Source organism: Arvicanthis niloticus, chromosome 9, assembly GCF_011762505.2.
Source record: "Arvicanthis niloticus isolate mArvNil1 chromosome 9, mArvNil1.pat.X, whole genome shotgun sequence".
NCBI classification, from domain to species: domain Eukaryota; kingdom Metazoa; phylum Chordata; class Mammalia; order Rodentia; family Muridae; genus Arvicanthis; species Arvicanthis niloticus.
The window spans coordinates 12,490,051-12,509,264 of NC_047666.1; the positions used below are offsets into that span (position 1 = coordinate 12,490,051).

Genomic DNA, 19,214 nt, shown 5'->3' on the forward strand with positions numbered 1-19,214 from the left:
ACTAGAACATGGACAACCACCTATCAGGGCGCTTCGTTCCTGTAGAAAACTGGCTGGAGAGATGGCTCAGTGGTTAAGAATATTTGCTGCTCTTCCAGAGGACCTGTGTTTGGTTCTCAGCATCTGTGTCCAGCACCTCATAGCTGCCTGTAACTCCAGCTGCAGGGGATCTGATACTTCTTCTGGCTCAACCAACACACACACACACACACAATTATAAAGAATAACTGACTCCCCCACTCCTGCCTACAACCATCAGTTGCTAATAGTTCCTGACTCCCCCAAACCCTCACCCCCACCTGCAGCCATCACTGGCTAATAGTTCCTTGGCAAGAGTGGGGCTTCCATGGATTTGATCAAAACACATTAAATGCATGTATTAAAGTCTCATATAATAAGTTAGAAAATAAAACTATACAAAATAAGATAAAATCAATTCTAAACAACAAGATTTAATGAGTCTCTCTCCTACCCTGAGACACACCTGTACACCTAAAGCAATGTCCAGCCCTCTGCCTTCACCTTGATTCTGCCCACACAGACCTGCCACTCAGGACAGGTAGTGGAGGGAAGATTTGCTTTTCTAACCTTTCCAATTGATCTTGCTTTCCTAAACAAAAGAATACATTCACACTGAGATTCACTCCACAGCTCCTTCAGCATATGAAGTGGTTACGTCACAGCAGAGGGTTCTTTGTTATTTCTTCTTTCCTGATTCATTAGCTTTTGGGTATTCATGCGCCAGTGTGTGTTTCATGTGCCAATATGAGTAAGTGTGCTTTGTTAACCACCTCAACTGCACAGAAATTTTTTTAAACTACTGCTGTCATTCATTAAAACAACACCGTCTGCCTTTTATAGCGTTAGGAAGAAGGGCTGGGTGCATAGAATATTAGGTTTGGATTTTATAAGCAGATTTCGAGAACTGAGAACAATGTGGCCACATATTTACTTCTACTGGTGGGAAGCTGAGACCTCTGGCCATTTCTGTAGAGTAGGTTCTGCAGTGGCTGGGGATGTCGCTGAGGTGGCAGAGTACCTGCCTAACATACATAAAATCCTGAGTTTGAGCCCTTTTATATATAAACCAGGTGTGGTGCCCCTTGCCCGCAATCCTAGCATTTGGGAAGGAGAGGCAAGATGATCAGTTCAGGATCTCCTAACAGGTATATTCCAATAGTGATAATTTTGAGGCCAGCCTTGGACACATGAGACCCTATCTCAGACAACAAAATGGAGGTTGGGGGAGCTGTAGAGGATAGTCATCCTAGCTACAGATTTCCTTTGGGGGGGGGTCTCTGAAAAGGAGAGGGATCGATAACTGAGCCCCAGAGGTGGCCCTGGAATCTAAGTCACCTGTCAACAAGTATACCAGGGACCCTCAACAGAGGTAAACCAGGGCTTGTTTCTGTCTTGTCTACTCACAGAGCAGGGCCTCTCAACCTTTGTCACGTCTCATGTCTGTTCCCACCATGGTCCATAAGCTTGTGGTCAGGCCTCTGACATGTGCTCTCCTGTGTTGTGTCCAGGGACAGGGTGCCTTGTCAGAGAGGCTACGGAGCTTCAGCATGCAAGACCTCACCACCATCAGGGGTGATGGTGCCCCTGCTCCCTCAGGCCCTCCTCCACCAGGGACTGGGCGGTCCGGCGGCAAACATGGCCAGCCCAAGATGTCCAGGAGTGCTTCTGAGAGTGCCAGCAGCTCAGGTAGGTCACTCCCTGTCCCTTTTGTCATTAAGAGGCACAGTACTGGATGGCACACAAGGTGTCCCTTGCCCCACAGATCTGTCACCAACAGAGTCATTTGTTAGGTCGTCCCGGGCTGGATGAGGAGCACAGCAAATGGGCTCAGGAAGCTGGCCTGGGGACTGTGCCTTGCACCGGTTAGGTCATCAGCATTAGATAGTTCCTCCTCCTTCATCATCGTCTGAGGAATCAGGGTGTTGGGTGCCAGTACCTGGGTCAAGTCTGGAGCAGGAGCAAGTCTGGGCCTTGGGAGTGCTTTCTAGTCTCTCTAGCCCCACACTCAGGTGTCATGACCCCTTCTCCCACTCCCCAGGCCCGGACACCATGGGCCTCCCTTCTCCCTGAGTATTTCGTCTCCTCCCTCTTCACTGTCTCCAGTTCATCTCTGACTGCCTACTCACTAAGCATGCCCACACCTGCACCTACCAAGGACCACTCTAGGCCTGAGGTTCCTGAGGAGGCCACGTCCTTTCAGTGACTGGAAATCTACCTCTCATGGTTAAGCACTTGGCATAAGACTGCTCAGATGGGGCTTAACCCTATTTAATGTGTGTTATCTTGGTCCTGTCTCTAGACGTCTCAGTAGGTTTGCATGAGACCCAGCTGTGTAGGTCAGCGTATGAATCCAGTATCTGATCTATCCGTGTGGACTGGGAGCTTCTGGGGGTCGGTATATGGACCGGGCACTATCCGTTTCCAAGATGGATTCTTAGAAGATGACAGTTACTCGGAAATAGAGCAGAGCTGTTGATAGAAAATGGTGGACAGTAGGATGTGTGGAGGAGGTGACAAGTCACCACCTTTGCCCTCCTTGTTAATAAGAACTAGGAGGACTTGGGCTGTTTTGGAATATGAGTTATGTATCCAGTGTCTGTCCTGCCCTTAAACATGCAAACCAGGACCTCCAGGGCACTTGGACCCTTATTGAGTACTGTAAGAGGCACCTCTAAAGGCACTTGGGCTCTGAGTCCCAGATCCGGACAGACCCCACCTGACTTTGAGGGCTTGCACTTGGTGTGGACATGGTAACATAAGGCCCAGACACTCAGTACCATCAACATTGCTTGGTATCCCTCAGCTTCCTCCCCCCTCAGGACCGTGCACCATCCCTAGGTTTGAAGTTCATATATTTTTAATGGGAGGTGTTTTCACCCTAGAAGCAGGGCAGGACTGGAGAGGAGGAGCGTTGGCTATGAGGACTCAATTGGAATAAGCAAAGTCGGAGTGCTAAGGGCAGTCCATGCCTGGTGCCAGTAGGTAGTAAGCAGCCTTTGTTATAAACCCTAGTATGTCTCCATCTCACCCAAGAAAGTGCTTTCCAATCCCGAATGGGTTCAGGAGCCGCCTGGGCTTCTCTGTGAGCCCTGACTTTGGAACAGCCCACACCAAAGTTGGAAGGGCAGGCAGGGAGTCCTGCTCTGGCTGGGAAGTGAACCAGGTAGTCCTGCCGCCCTTTCTCTTTAAGAGTCTATTTTTGTCCTAGAGGAGAGAACCAAGTAGAGGCAGCAGGCACAGAGAGGTCATGCACTCTGCCAATGCCACACAGAACCAGAATCTGGGCCTCCTGCCCAGACCTTCTCTTGTTAGACTTTTCAGGTCAGGGCTCAGAATGAAATGAGGAGCTTGGCGGGCCCTCAGAGATGATGTGAATGCTTCCAAGGCCTGAAACAATTCCAGCCCAGCAATAGACAGAAGAAGGTTTGGGGTGGTTTGTTTTGGTGCTGGCAGAGGCGGTGAAATCCTTTGCCACGCTGAGACCTCCCTTCAGAGAGGGAGGTGCTGGCCCATAGTGGGGAGGCCAGGGAAGGTAGCACTCTCCCCTGCTGCTCTGGGCTTAAATCAAAAGTTACTTCAGACAGAAAGATGAGATGCAGATCAGGTCCTGGGAGTGGGGCAGAAGTACCCATGTCTGTGTTGGAGCTGGGGCTGTCTGTCCTTCCCAACTCCGCCCACAGCATGGATCCAATACCAGGGGAGGAAAATGAGGTAAGGGGCCCCAGAGTGGGGTGCGAACTGGGCCTCACTATGCTGCTTTTCTCATTGCTGTGACCAGATAACTGGCAAGCGGCAACTGACTGGGGCGTAAGTTCATTCTTGCTCACAGTGAGGGCGCAGACCATCGCGGCCCGGAAGGCACGGCAGCAGGAGTGTGGGACTGTGGCACATTGGGTCAGAAGTCAAGAAACAGGAAAACTGAAAGTAGGGTCTGGCTATCAGAACTTAAGGCCTGCCCCTTGTGAATCTTTCCTCCTGCAAAGTTCCACCCACTAAAGGTTCCACGGCCAAAGGTTCCAAAATGGCCCCACTGGCTGGGAGACCAAGTACACAAACACAGGAGTGCATCCTGGTGAGGTGACACTGAGCCCACAGGATACAGGGAAGCTGGCCCGACACCACAAGGCAGCTGCCACATGTGTTCCTGTTCATTCCTGTGAGCCCACTTCCTCTCCTCAGTTCTGTGCACTGCCAACCAGCCTCAGAACTTTTCTCAAAACGATGCCTAAGTCACAGCAGAGTATTTGACCTTGTGCAGGAAGCAGGTCCCCGTCCCTTCTGCTTTCTCTGAAGGAAAGGTTCCATCGTGTCCTAGTCACCTTGTGTCTAAGATTGTGAGGAGAATGAGAGAGAAGAAAATAAAGATCATTTTCAGACCTCAGACAGGTCTGAAATATATCTACCTACATATATCTATATCTATATCTATATCTATATCTATATCTATATATGTAGGTAGATAGGTAGGTAGATAGGTAGATAGATAGATAGATATGTGTGTAGATAGATAGATATGTGTATAGATAGATAGATAGATAGATAGATATGTGTGTAGATAGATAGATAGATAGATAGATAGATAGATAGATAGATAGATAGATAGATATGTGTGTAGATAGATAGAATTCTTTGCTGCCACCTTCAGCACTCAGGGTGAGGCTGGGCCACATTCCAGAGCTGACTGACCTACCTGGTGTTTGCCCTCTGGCTTGAAGGGTTAGGGCAGGCAGGGACTGATTGCCCTCTCTGCAATCTGAACTGAGAGGGAGTAAAGGGAGGGATAACACATCAAATGACTGCCACTAACCACCAAAAAGTGTCCACTGAGTTGAGGGACTTGTTTTTTAAAGATTTATTTATTTATTTTATGTATATGAGTACACCATTGCTCTCCTCAGACAGGAGGAAGAGGGCATCAGATCCCATTACAGATGGTTGTGAGCCACCATGTAGTTGCCGGGAATTGAACTCAGGACCTCTGGAAGAGCAGTCGGTGCTCTTAACTGCTGAGCCATCTCTCTAGCCAGAGAGTTAAGAGACTTTTATAGCTTCAGAGTCAGTGGGTCAGCATGGATTTAGTGAGCATCTACTATAGTCTACAGAGGTTTCCCGGACGACTCTCTGAATCAAAGGTCTCGGAGAGGTTTGGGGGAAGGATAGTTATTCAGGAGAAACGTAAACAGCTCTCACCTCCTCAGAGCTGCAGGGATCCGGGGCCTGAGCCTAGAGGAAGCTGAATCAGAGATTATCCCTTTCCACTCTGTGGTGTCTATAAAGACCTCCCTATTCCTGGGATCTGTACACTCACTCCCCTGGGGCCTCCCTGGTGGCTGGGGCCTGGTTCCTGCTGGGTGGGGGCTATCTCTGACAGCGCCCCCACCCGATCGATTCCCACAGTGTGTACCTGCTGCTCCACCTGCAGGACCCGGAAAGGTGAGTAACAGCCAACCTGCCTGCAGCCTGCTGGATTCAGCTTGCTTCAGGGGTCATCGCTAACCAAGTGCTGGACCCTGACCTTAGGGCTCCCTTTCAGCTGGATGGGTCAGATGTGGGACAAGACCCTTAGGGGAAGCAAAACTACTGTCTTACGTTTCTGTAGCCAAACCTCTTTAGAAGCTGCAGTCAGGATGCTGGCTGGGCTCCGTCACCTGAAGGTGTGACTGAGACACAGCAGATCCACCCCAAAAGATGGCTCCAGGGGTCACTGCCTGGAGTTCCTTACCATCTGGGCCTATCACAAGCTCTTGGGGAGTACTGAAACATGGCCAGTGGCTTGGCTCAGAGTGAATGGTTCAAGGTAGAGAGGACAGGCAGGAAGGAGCTGTCATGACCTGTAATGACTTTGCCTTTGAAGTCAAGTTAGCGCTCAGCCTGCTTGATGGCTGTGAGTCACCTGCCAAACCTGTGTTCCATGAGAGAATTATCCAGCCTCTTAGAAGGAATGTGAGAGACGTATGTGTGAATCTTTAAGCCAACATATAGTGGTGCACACCCAGTGTAATGGGTCCTAAGGACAGAGGGACTTGCCATGATCCTCTGAAGACAGGAAGCCCTGAGTTTTTAGGGGATTCTGGCCCTACTAAAAGAACTCTGGCTTGCCACTTACTAGCTGTGCAACTTTGTGTGAGTCGCCTAACTGCTCTGAGCCTTTTTTTTTTTTTTTTTTTTTTTTTCACCATAAAATAGAGATAAAGGTCCCTGTTATCCTCCCTGCATTATAATGGAAATGGCAGTTAAAAGGGGCTTTTGAAGGGTGACTGTTATTTCATCATATTCTTTTATTGTGTATGAGGGGTTATATGAGATCATGTATGTGCCGTGGCCTCTGTGTGGAAGTCAGAGAACAACTTGGGAGCGTTGGTTCTCGCTTCCCACACCGTGAGTTTTAGGGACCAAACTCAGGCTTAGCAGGAGGTACCTTTACTCCCTGAGCCATCTCTCGGTCCCATGGCTACTATTTTCAAAGGCTGTGATAGCCGGATGGACCCAGGATTCTGCGTCTCCCACTTCCAGACAGGGCCCCTTGATGTCGCTGCTGCTCTGTGCGAGCCACGGCTGGTGGAGCTGTGGCTCTCTGGGGCCTGCTATGCTCTTACAAGATGCGCCTCCACTTTGCCTGGGCTTAACTAGGAGCATCAGGAGCTAGGGAGGATATTGGGTTTTGAAAGCTATAAATCCAAGACAAGTGACAGACAGGAGCACTAAGCAGGGACACAGTGGGAGAGCAGCATTTGGCCCACCCAGTCTTTGGCAGCCCATGTCCAACTGGGGCCCCCCAGTCCATCTTGGAAACTGAGGACTCCCATTGCTAGACACTGGTCCATAGGCCTGGTAGACTTCCTAGTTTCTGGGAAATAACTGTCCATTGTCCCCAGATGGCCATGGACATTTCTGTCCCCCACTCTACATGTTGACTTGTAAGTGCCATGACCCAGGATAGTATCACTCACCTGGAGACCTGGTTGGTTAATGTCCCATTCTTTCTGATCCACTCTTCCCCCTGCCTCTAAGATACCTTCACCTATGAGGACACCAGTAGTTTTATAGTCAAAGTCTGTGTACCAGACAATTAGATCTGCACATTCTGCAGACCGCTGCAGCGGGGCTAGGAGTGGATGGCAGTCTGGGAGTAGAACAACTAGTAGCACAGAGCTGGAAGCATCCAGGGGGGATGGCTCAGCTTGGAGCCTGGGCCTGGCAGCTTTGACCCAAGCCCTGGCTTTTGCAGGCCACACTCTCCTAGGGTCCTGCTGCCATCCAGTAGTCTGGAATCTTCTTCCTGCTCCCTAGAGCTCCTTGCAAGGGCCCAATCCATGATTCCTCCACAGTGGGACCCTCTATGTCCTTAGGGACAACTCTCCAATCTCTGGGCCTCCTTCTCCCTTCTTTAAGGTGGGAGGGACGAGTTAGATGATCCTGTGGTCCCTCCACTCTCTGCCAGTGAAGGGCGCTCTACTGGGAAGTGCTGGCAGATGAGCCTGTGATGTGCTTGGCTTACACCTGGGGCTGGAAGCTGATCTCAAGCGTCAGCACCATTGGAGAGGATTCCAGGGGGTCTTGGGTGATCTCCTGAAATTATGTCCTATGGAATGGCATCCAGTCCAGAACCATGGGAAGGTTCTAGTCATCCTTAGAGACTGAACTTTCTAAAGGATTTGCAAATCCAGGTCTTAATTCAGACAGTGGAGAAAGGGAAATTGGGAAATTTGGGGGCTGACAGTCACCTTACAGGGCAGTGACAGCCATGGCATTAGAGCTCAGAGCCCCGCAAGCAGCAGTTGTTAGTGAGAGCCTATTCTAATCTGTGCCTCCCTGACACAGACCATTCTCTCTCCACCCCTCTGCTTCATTCTGATTGTCAGTCAGCTCTCTGCTGTTTTCTGCATATTTCTGTCTCTTTGTAGATGCTTCCTGTCCACCACTTTTCCTCCCCTTTTTTCTCTCTTCCTCCCTGAGCTGCCTGTCATCAGTCAGAGAGGTGTATCAGGCCCTTTTTAAAGTCAAGTATGCAGGGCATGAATTTAAGTACATGTGGGTTTCATTCCAAAGTCCCTTCTCTAACAGGGTGTTCTTTCTTTTCTCTTTGGTGACTGCTGGGATCCTGGATGTAAGTGTTCAGACAGGCATGTCCTTTCAGCACATCTGCAGCCTTGCATCACTAATGTGTGCCGTGTGGGATGGATGCTAACCTGGGTGTTGTGCTGCACTGTGGGTGGGTGGTTCAGCGCCTGAGGCTGGCAGATCTGTTCAGGTCTTTAAAGGACCGAGACTACCCAGGCCCTCCTATCCATCCGCCAGTGCTGAGCTGACACTAACACATACAGGTGCCCTCTTGTGGAAGACAATAGGGACCCCTGTCTTTAAGTAGAAACCACCAACCTTCACCCAACCATGACAGCCCAGTGAGCTCCAGGCCTGGGGTGCCCTTGCTGAGGGGTCGGGAGGACCTGTTATGGGAGAGCACATTCCCACACAAGTCCTTGCTGTCCTGGAGTCTTAGCCACTGTTAAGGCAGAGGACGTATTAGGTCACAAGTCTATGCAGATCTACAGGCACACTCTGTAGTGTCCTGCCCTCTCACTGTCTTTGATTCTCAGATTGGTGTCACCCCTCAATGTGGACAAATCCAATGTGACATACTTCTTATTTACTCTGCTGCTTGTCCTGAAAAGTATGTGTGTATGTATGTATGCATATATGTTATGTATGTATGTATGTGTGAGCATGTGTGCGTGTGTGTGTGTGTGTGTGTGTGTGTGTGTGAAACAGTGAATCAAAGTAAGAAGATGAAAGTGGGAAGTGAGAAGGAAGGCAGATAGGGTCAGGAGAAAATTGTAAATGCATGCCACCTGGCCATTCCTCACACCCACTGAAGGGGGAAATACAGTTAACCAGCATCCACAGTGCACCGACACTCACAAGTGTAGCTGTCCATGTTTATTTTCTGTCCCAAAAGTGACACAGACTATACAAACAAAGGACTAGGGACTCAGCTTACTGGTCGAGCATCTGCCCCGCATGTGCAATGGCCTGGATTTGATTTCCAGCATTCAGAAAAGTAAAAATAAAATAGTAAATACCAACAACACACTTGACAGACGTCCAGGGACCGTCCTAACAGTTGGGCTGTTTTTTAGGCGGGGTTCTGTGCTGTTTCCATGTGAAGCTATTTCTGTGCCCAGACACCCACACTGGCCTCCTTTGCTCCCAGCCTCTGCCCAGGCCAGGTCAGGCTTAGATATCTGGAATGATCTCCACTCCTGGGAGTCACTGGATTACTTCTTTTCAAAATACACTTCTTGTTCAAGGTTGCAGTGGAGAGCGTGCACAAAGCCCTGTTAAGAGTTTCAGTACTAAGATGGGCACTGATTTTTGTTTCTTTCTTTGTTTTATTTTGCTTTTGTGTCTGAGACAGGGTCTCCACCCTGGAGCCCAGACTGGCCTGGAACTCACTATGTGGCCCTGGCTAACCCAGAGAAGTTTTTCTGCCTCCACTTCCCAGCGTTAGGATTACTGGCATGCATGCCCACTTATGAAGTGCTTATTGTTGTCGTGGTTAGTGTGCGGTTTGGAAGCTCGGCCTCAGAACATTCTGGTGGGCAGACTGGCGGATCATATACCCAAGGATCCTGCTGTGTCTCAGGGTTATCATGCCGCCCATAACAACTGGAAGGGGAAATCTCTTCGTTTAAGGGAAACAGCACACACCTGTTCAGAGGTCTAAACTCAGGCAGGATGAACTCCAACTCCATCCTGAAGATGCAGTTTTTTGCTGGGTGGAACTAGCCAGGATGCTTCTGCATTTTTACTTTGGCCTGGGAGCCTTGGGTCCCAACTAGGCCTGGACCTTATTCTTCTTCCCAGACAGGAGGAATCTGTGTCCAGAGGAATGTCCTGGTTAGCAAGTGCCATACTCTGGTGTGGAGCAGAGCTGAACTGTCTAAGATGGCAGCAGGCTTCTGTTTAGCTTATTAGACTAGCAGTACCAGCTGAACTCAGAGTACAAGGGGTGAGTAGCCACAACCCCACAACTCAGGACGTTTTCTGCTGAGACAGGGTGGCCAACAAGAGAACCAGGACATATGGTAGGATATGCCATATGCAGGGTATAGATGCTAAGAATTATTCGGGGCTCAGGGCAAGGCAGCTTTGGAAGACCAGAGTGTTCAAGAAAGGCGGGGTTACTGTTCTCAAGTCCAACAAGCTGATTTGATTTAGGCAGGAAAGGACAAGAAAGCAACTATATTTGGAGTAAACAGGCTGAGAGAAGCACAAAGTGAAGAAAGAAAAAAAGAAACCCAAGGCAAATTTATGATGTCAGGCCCTGACAAGGCACAGCCTGAACAGTTGGATCTCCACCCACGGCTCAGCCCTGCAAGGCATGCTGACAGCAGCTGTGTACTCGTGCTGCCCCCTGCTGGCTGCCATGGAGCACAGCAGTGGAAACTGGAAAAGCTCTTCGCTGCAGCCTTTAATTTATTCCTTACTGGCTGCTGTTACACAGCAACCAGCCCTCTGGTGAGAGCCTGGAGCCAGTTCTGTGGCTGGACAGGATTTTAGAAGCAGTAGCAGGGTATCCCCAACAAGAGCTCAGGTTTCTGTCTGCAGACCGCAGAGTGGTGGAACTGGATGAGTTGTGGGCCCTCTAGCTCTACCTTCTGTAATTCTGGATGAAGACAACATACCAGGAATAGAATGATGTTCTGGATGGAGATAACATACCAAGAATAGAACCCTGTGTCCATGGATGCCAGATAAACTGGGTATGGCAGAAAATAATTTACATACTGCCTCAGCTAGGACATTCTGGCTCAGTAACATGGCTGCATTCAACAGGCCAACTTAATTCTGGAGCTTTGCCTATAGCTCATTCAAGTTAGACTGAAGTAGGCATCTTGCTGTCACATCGGGGTGGGGTGGGGGATACATTCAGATTTTGCATCTATATGAGGGTCCTCTGCTATCTAGCACCAGGTATTTTGAAATGAAATATCTGCATAGCTCAGCTGAAGGCATCTTACAGAATGCCTGCTGCTGCATAGACAAGGGTACTGCACTGTCAACATCACTTGTGTGTACGAGTTAGAAAGCATCACCCCTCAGAGGCACAGCTCTTGTCTTCAGAGAAGGCTCTTTCCTGGGCACTCTTCCGGTGTCCACTCACAGGTCTAAGATCAGGGCATGGCAAGTCTCAGAGTTAAGGAAGTGTCTTCTCCCATCCTCCTGGGAGCTGTTCAAAGGCTTCTGAGCCTACAGTTGATCCCCTTACACCTTCACTTTCCTGAGTCCCCCTAGCGACAGTAGGGCTTCTTCAGATCTGGGACCCTGACTATCCTAACAGGTTTGTTGTGCTGTGTACCTAACCACCCTTCCTGCCCATCCTTGCTCCCTTCTCACTATCCTTTGTCTCCTTTGTTAGATGGACATTAAGTGGTTGAGGGAGATGTGTATGAGGGTGGTGTGAAGTCATGGGAGCCCCACCAGGTCCGAAACCCACTGGCGTTTTCTGACGAGGAGGAGGAGGACCTGTTGGAGTTCATATACAAGTATAAGGCACCAAGAAGGACCGAGTTGCCCCTGGAGGTACATGGTGTCTGCGGGTGTGGGCTAGAGCATGTGTTTGCACTAGAGATCTGGGGGTCCTGAGAATGGCATCACGTGTGATATCCCACATTCTCTGAGTATTCCCTCCATTAAACAGGTAGGACAAACCACCAGCTACCTGCCAAGATGTGTGTGTGTGTGTGTGTGTGTGTGTGTGTGTGTGTGTGTGTGTGTGTACAGCCACCCATGGAGTCCAGGACAGTAAGTGCCTCACCAGATGAGTTATTTCCCCAGCTCCAGTTCTTTTTTTTTTTTGTTTTGTTTTTGTTTTTGTTTTTTGAGACAGGGTTTCTCTGTGTAGCCTTGGCTGTTCTGGAACTCACTCTGTAGACCAGGCTGGCCTCGAACTCAGAAATCCACCTGCCTCTGCCTCCCAACTGCTGGGATTAAAGGCGTGCGCCACCACTGCCCAGCCTCCAGTTCTTTAAAGTTATCAGAAAACAATATACTTAGCACTGTGAGCAATTGTGGATATAGTCAGGGTTTTGGCAGCAGCAGGACCATGCCTGTGACTCGTAGGCTGTGTTCTGTGACACAGGTGGAGAGTTACTAGTCACAGGCTCAGGGAAAAGCCACGCAGTTCCTTTCTCGTTATCTACTGAACATTCTGGCCTAAGGGTCCATTGTGAAAAAGTCATGGTTCCCGTCACACACAAAATTGGAGGCCCCGGTGATAATAGGATGGGATGCTCAGAAAGACTCCCCTTCATAAGCCTGGAGTCCGAGCAGTCCTGCTCTCTCTGACATGGAAGCTACAGCCACCTCAGATGTAGGGGTTCCTCACATTCCTGGACAAGATGGATCATTTCATATTCTCGCATATATTCTTTCCCCCTCCCTTCTCCAGTGCTGGGGATCAAACCAGGGCCACCCATATATACTAGGCAAACATTCTACCACTGAGCTGTCTCCAACCAGTCAGTGTGGATTAGTTCTGGGTACTGGATGAGTCCTATCTGGCCTCAGGATCTGGGAACCCTCATGATGGGGAGAGTTCACTCTAAATCTCTAAATATGCCAGAGCCCAAGGGATTGTTGTTGGTTTTTGTTTGTTTGGGGTTTTTGTTATTGTTGTTTTTGAGACAGGGTCTCTCATTCTATAGCCCAATCTGGCCTCGACCTTTCTCTGTAGTAGAGGCTGGCCATGAACGCCTGATGCTCCTGCCTCTACCTCCTGAATACTGGGATCACAGGTGTGTATCACTACACCTAACTGCTGTTTTAAAGCTCTGCACACAGCTCCCCTGCTTACTGTAATGGCCAAGAGGCGGGTGCCTAAAAGGGGAGATTTTCTTGCCATGGTCTCAGGCAACATCTAGAAGTGAGAAGTGGACATTCCCTACCAGTGAGGCAATGGCCTGAGTCATCTGGGGGAGCACTGGGCCAGTCAGTCACCAGCAGATGGTGGTGGAGGGGAGACAGGTCTCAGGAAGTTCAGTCCGGTGGGCAGTGAAGGGAGATAGTCCATACCCTGGGCTTGGATACAAAGTCCTCTGCTGTGGTGCATATGCAAAGCACTATGAGGAAAAGGAGCTGGAGGTATATATCTTGTGGGTAGGGTACTTGTTTAGCAATCTATGAACCCTGGGATCAGTGCTCCAGTATGGGAGGGAAACAAACACTCAGCCCTGTGTGGAGCACATCTTTAATGTCAACGCTACACTTGGAAGGCTGAAACAGGAGGATCACCACAAGTTTGAGGCTAGCCTGGGTTACAAAATGATTTCATGGTCACCCTGAGCTACTTAGAATAACCTTGTCTCAAATGAATGAACAATACTAGCCAAACTACTATGAGAGACAAAGGTGGCTGTGTGTGGTCAGGCAGAGGCCAGGGTCACGGGGTCTCCTAGACAAGTGACTTAGAAGCTGGTGCTCAAGGGGACTAGAAATATACAAGAATACGGCTTCCAGTCAGAGGGGACAGCAGTGCGAAAGAATAGTGGAAAGTCCTCTGTCCTCACAGGAAAGCTTGGGGCTGTGGACAGTGGATTGGTACCAGGATGTCTTTTTCTTTCATTTCTATCATAATAGAAATGATATTGTGGTTTGTGCCTCTTCTGAGAGAAAAGGTCTCCACAGTCATCTTCAGAGAGATGAGGTCGTGTTGGCCTTCTAGGTGTGGCTTGCTGGAGGGTAAAGGGTTTCACATCTAGAATGGAGACTCAAAGTTTGAAGCACACACCAGAAAACAGTTCCCAAAGGAAATACAAAAATCAGCAAAGGGCTGGAGCTGTCCCTTGTTCAACTCATTGAAACAAGGAAGACATGCCCTTCCCTTCAGACTCAGGAAGGTGTGGTGGCTTTCTTAGGGCCTCAGCCTCACCTCACACAGTACAAATCTGATTCCTGTTGTGGGGAACCTAGCTCTACCCAGCAGAGGGAGTCCATCCTTGCCCCACGCTGTTCCCCAAGAGTCCACCCTCAAGCCCCATGGAGGACGTCCTCTCTCTGCTTTCTCTATCAGGCACCGCCTAGAACCCTTCGATCCCGCTTCAGGAAGAAAAGTACCTCATCCTCGGCCACTGAAACCACGTGAGATGAGCCAACAGCACCGGATCCACAGATGTCTGTCTCTCCTCTGCCTTAAAGAGCTAGTCGCTAGTACATGGAAATCCGCAGGCTGGGTGTGCTTTGAGTGTGCAGCCCCAAGACATGGCCTTTACTCACTCCCCTCTTCTGCCTTTAAGAATTTTCTGTTCTCTTTCCTTTTTGTTCCTGCTGGGGAGAGGCTAAAGGGAAAGGTGGTGGTGGAGGGTGACCTTTACGTCTTCTGGGGTTAGGAATTTTCCACAATTGGATTGTCACTGTGGCCACAGTGTTTTTAGATGTATAAGCACTCTTCCCATGATGCTGCTGAGATGTACATTTGTAATTTATTTGTTGCATAGTTTTTAGTCCTGTAAATGCAAACGAAGTGGTCTTTTTAAAAACCCTTTGTTGTTCTTGGTACTAATACATTGGACTGTGGTGTATATATTTACAGCTTTGGGCTTAATTTAAGGAACTCGCAAGGGCTGCCAGAAGTTCTGGTGAGTGAGAGAGCTGCAAAAACAAAAACATAGACAAAGATTGTCTAGGCAATGTCTCCAACTGCTTACAAAGCCAGTGTCAGTTGGGCATCCCTTCTCCTGCAGGAAGATGGCCATGCGCTTCCAGTGGCTGTGTGGTTAGTAGGCAGAGCTGAGGCAGGAGGAGTACAATGTTCCAGCAACAGGGAAGAAGGTTGGTAGGCGTCAAGGAAGATGAAGGAAGAGTATGGCGTCTTCAGACCTGGGGCCTTGGCTGTCCCAGGTTTGTTGTGCTGTACCTAATCTCACCATTCCTGCCCTTTGGGTTCAAGAGCAGAAGCTTCCAAGCCCTTCCGGGAGCACTGGTACTGATTTGGTCAGGCAGGCTCACCCTTAGCACAGCCATTTGGGGGATGGAGACTCAGCTGCTGGCAGAATTGCAAGTATCTCAGAAGCGCTTGGCAAGAGTATTTCTCCTTCAGGGACCAGTGCTGTGGCTCATTTCTCCAGAAGGAGCCTACATCTGAGCACCTTGCTTTAGAGTACATTAAGCAAAGAGAAAAGCCTAGAACTAGGTTTTATTACAGATAAGCTCAAAACATGAAACACTCAAATCTCAAATGCCCATGGGAAGGCAGGGTCTAGGGATGACTGAGGCTGAGCCACAGGCAGCTGTGGCTCCGGCTGCCTTCTGGCTTGTGTGGGATTTGAACAGGATGCACTGGCACTCATGCTCACTCCATGTCTTCATGGATGTTTTATACAAGCCAGGACTGCACTGAGAATTTTGACAGTTCTCTGACTTAGGTAACATTGCGTTCTGAGGGAGCTGCTCTCTCCTCCTGATAGCTGAGCCAAATTGTAGGGCTAGTCTATTTGTGCATAGAGTGGTGTTTTCTTTCCATGTAATGCATGCAGCGGTCACAACCCAGTTACTCCTATTTGGATTATGTTTGTTCACAGCTGTGCCCCGAAGGCTAGAGGAATAGTGTTATATACCACATAGAACTGTCTACTGACTGCAAACAGGCTCAATTACAAACCCCTCTGGTACTGAGCTATGCAAACATGCACTGGGAGACTGTTACACTGGCTGGGCCTTGGCCATTTCACGAACGGTTTCAGTTGGAGTTCATTGCTGCCAGATCCACCCAATGGAATTTTCCAAAGGTGATTTTGTATTTTTAGAACTAACTCTTGGGAACTAACCCAAGAGCTGATGACTGAGGGTAAATACTCTGCCTGTGCCCCATACCCATCTGAACCCATTAAGAAAAGCATCTGTCTTCTTCAGACTCACCCAACAGCTCCAGACAGGAGAAATGATACCTTTAACACGTACGACCGTGTCAGTGGGGTGTATCCGGATGAAGAGAAGCAGGTGCAGGAAAGCCTGAAAGCAGCAGCTTTGCAGCACCCCCTCCTCTGAACTAATAAACAGCTTTAGGGACAGAGTTTAAGTCCTAGTATATTCTCATAGTTTTGCAACAGGAAGTCATAACACATGTAGGCTCGAGAGTTTGGACTCAGCCATGCCAAAACCCAGTTTGAAGCACTCCTCTCAGACATGCTGTATTACTTCTTGCTCAAGATTTAAAATAATAAGGTATCTAAATCGTTGTCTTATTGTAAATGTAACTATTTTTCCTTCAAGTGTTGACTAAGAAGCTGTTTCCTCTCTTGAAGACACTCACTGTACAGCCAAACACAGCTGTCTTCTGTCTTGACAACTGTTTACTTTTCTGACAAGCTGTGATTTGTATGTAGACTGACATATGATGTGAATGACCCTGAACATGTAGAGGTGCGGTGCTCTGTCTACACAAGATAATGAATGTTTCTAGTTTACTGACTTAAGACACAGGCTGTTTACAAACTGCTAGCTCGAAGGTCTACTTGTCTCAGCTTTGAGTCACTCTCCATGGAGCACATGCCCCATTTCTGAAGAGGTGAGGTGCAGTCTCATGCCCATGCACTGGAGATTCAGTCACAGCCTCTTGACTGTGTGTGAATAGCTTGCTCACTTTGCTGGCCTTGATACGTATGTTCTCTGTGGTAAACTGTCCATGTGTTTGTATTAAGAGTGCGTGTCAATCACAGCCATCACGTAGCCGTCCCCGGTTCTTCACCTTGCACAGTACTTGAAGTATTAGACATGGTGGAAGATGTGCTTCATCCTCTGACAGCGTACGCTCAAAGAGCCGATGTTCTGGATTGTGACTGTGCACATTTCCTCTAGTCTCCTTCTGAAGTCTCTCTAGAATGAGTATAATTAATAGTATACTGGACTGTATCTGAGGGGTGTGAGTTGCAGTATTCGGAAGGCTGAAGCTCTGCTCTTTTGTTATAATGCCTGATAAACATCTTGAATAAAGTCTTAACATTTTTCTTTTAAAAAAAAAAGTGTAATGTTGGGCTTATGAGGAAAAAAAGTACTTTTTAAAAAAGATTTATTATTTTGGTGGTTTTTAAACAATTATTGACCTAGGCCAGCAAGTCATTCCTCAGTGGTCCTAAGGGGGACTACCAGGAGATGAAAAGATATAGAAGATAGGAAAGCTATATCTTACCCCAGACAAGTTTGTTAAGAAGTACAGCATCTTTGTTTGGTTTTGTTCTTTGTTTTTTTTGTTTTGTTTTGTTTTTTGTTGTTGTTGTTGTTTTTCTAGACAGAGTTTCTTTGTGTAGCCCTGGCTGTCCTGGAACTTGCTCTGTAGACCAGGCTGGCCTTGAACTCAGAGATCCCTCTGCCTCTGCTTCCTGAGTGCTGGAATTAAAGGCATGTGTCACCCCTACCCAGTGAAGTATAGCATCTTATATGTAGTTTAGGGAGAGGGAAGGGTCAGCAGAAAGCCTATACAATGACATTAAGTCATCAGGAAGCTGAACAAGCAATGTTGTACAAGGGGAACACAGAATATCTCAAGTGCATCATAAACAGAGCACACATCAGTTTTGAGACTGATAACTTGTCTTTTTAAGAGAAAAAGTCAAGTTTCCAGGAACCAAAACCTTAACTCCTTCCTTCAAGGCCTTGACCCCAGCTTCAGACCAGACCTTGCCAAATCTACCCTTGGCAAGGACAAAGAACTAGGTTCCTTTTGTCCTTTCATCAAGGCCTCTGAGAAAGCCACGGATTAGCCTGGCTCTCAGCAAATTATGTCTATGTGTGCACCTGTATGCATGAGTGCAGGTACCGGAGGAGGCCAGTAGAGGGCATCAGATTCACTGGACTTGAAATTACAAGTGGTTATAAACCACCAAATGTGGGTGCTGGGAACCAACCTCGGCTCCTCTTAGCACTCTTAACCATGGTACCATCTCAGCAATGCCAAAACACATTGTAGGAGGGCTGGTAAGATAGCTTAAGGAGTCAAAGTACTTGCTAACAAGCCTGATGACGTGAGTTTAATCCCTGGGACTCCCACGGCAGAAGGAAAGAAGACACTCCTGCAAATTGTCTTTTATCTCCATGTGCATCTCTCCCACCCCCACCCCCCAAAATTAAATAAATAAAATGTAATACAGACAGACAGACATACACACACACACACACACACACACACACACACACACAAAATGTAGAAGCAGTCTAGGGATATACCTTGGTTGGCAGAATGCCTCCCCCTAGTACCTTATAAACCAGATATGGTGGGACACAACCTGCAATCCTAGCATTCAAGAAGTAGAAGTAGGAGAATCAGAAGTTCAAGGGAATTTCAGCTATACAGAGAGATCAAGGCAGGCCTGGAACATATAAAACCCCGTCTCAAAAATAAAAAGCCACAGTAAAAAATCTAAGTATAAATAAGTTAAAGATTTTAAATGTGGGAGGTAACAAGGATTAGAAACCAAGTGCTTACACTCCCTGGCCTGGAAATTTGACCCATGCCTACTATATAGGATGTCTGAGAGGAAAACATCACTGATACATGTCTCACGAACTCAGCTGACGAGACAGATATTAACCTCAAAGTGTCACTGATCTACTGTTTTAAAGATCAGTGGAAAGTGGGAACCTGTGAGGATATGAGTAGTTCACTGGTAGGCAGTTTTATTTATGTGAGCAGAACTCTGGGTAGTGGTTTGCATCTTGAGTTTTTCTTCACTTGCAGATGGGGGATTATCTCTGCAGGTTAGAACAGGCTTGCGCACGTGCAGAGCCACTGTGGATGGTAAAAATGCCCTTAACACTCTGCACCACTTGCCTTGAAACTATGAGCGTCAGGTACCAGAGCGATAGCCGTTACATAGTGCTCATATAGAATGCACAAGGCACTGGGTTCTGTCTCCAGCACTGCAGAAACAGGATGCGATATAACATGACTTTTATCCATCCATCCCAGAATCCAGAGAAGGAGGGACAAAGAGGATCAGAAGTTCAAGGTCATCCTCAGGTACACATCAATTTGAGGCCAGCCGGGGCTAATCAAGACTCTATCTCAAAAACCAACCAACAAACAATAAAACAGCAGGCTCACTTCAGCCTCACTGGGAGATCACAAAGACCTTCAAACATTGGTTGACCACACGTCTGTTCTCTTTGTTTGTACAGTGCACAGACTAGAAAATAAAGCA

At 48.2% G+C, this 19,214-nt stretch overlaps 1 protein-coding gene across 4 annotated transcripts in view; it reads left to right on the forward strand.

The window, feature by feature from the left end:
- Reep1 (receptor accessory protein 1) overlaps positions 1-17,039 on the forward strand; it is a 104,480-nt gene extending 87,441 nt beyond the window's left edge. For 2 of the 4 annotated variants that reach the window (XM_076939907.1, XM_076939905.1), the window contains 4 exons: positions 1,530-1,707; positions 5,419-5,454; positions 11,453-11,604; positions 14,093-17,039. In XM_076939907.1, the coding sequence (XP_076796022.1) occupies positions 1,530-1,707; positions 5,419-5,454; positions 11,453-11,604; positions 14,093-14,164 (438 nt within the window). In that variant the 3' untranslated portion in view covers positions 14,165-17,039. The remainder of the gene's footprint in view (positions 1-1,529; positions 1,708-5,418; positions 5,455-11,452; positions 11,605-14,092) is intronic. The other 2 variants (XM_076939906.1, XM_034512340.2) reach the window with 2 other exon arrangements.
- Positions 17,040-19,214: the final 2,175 nt, after the last annotated feature.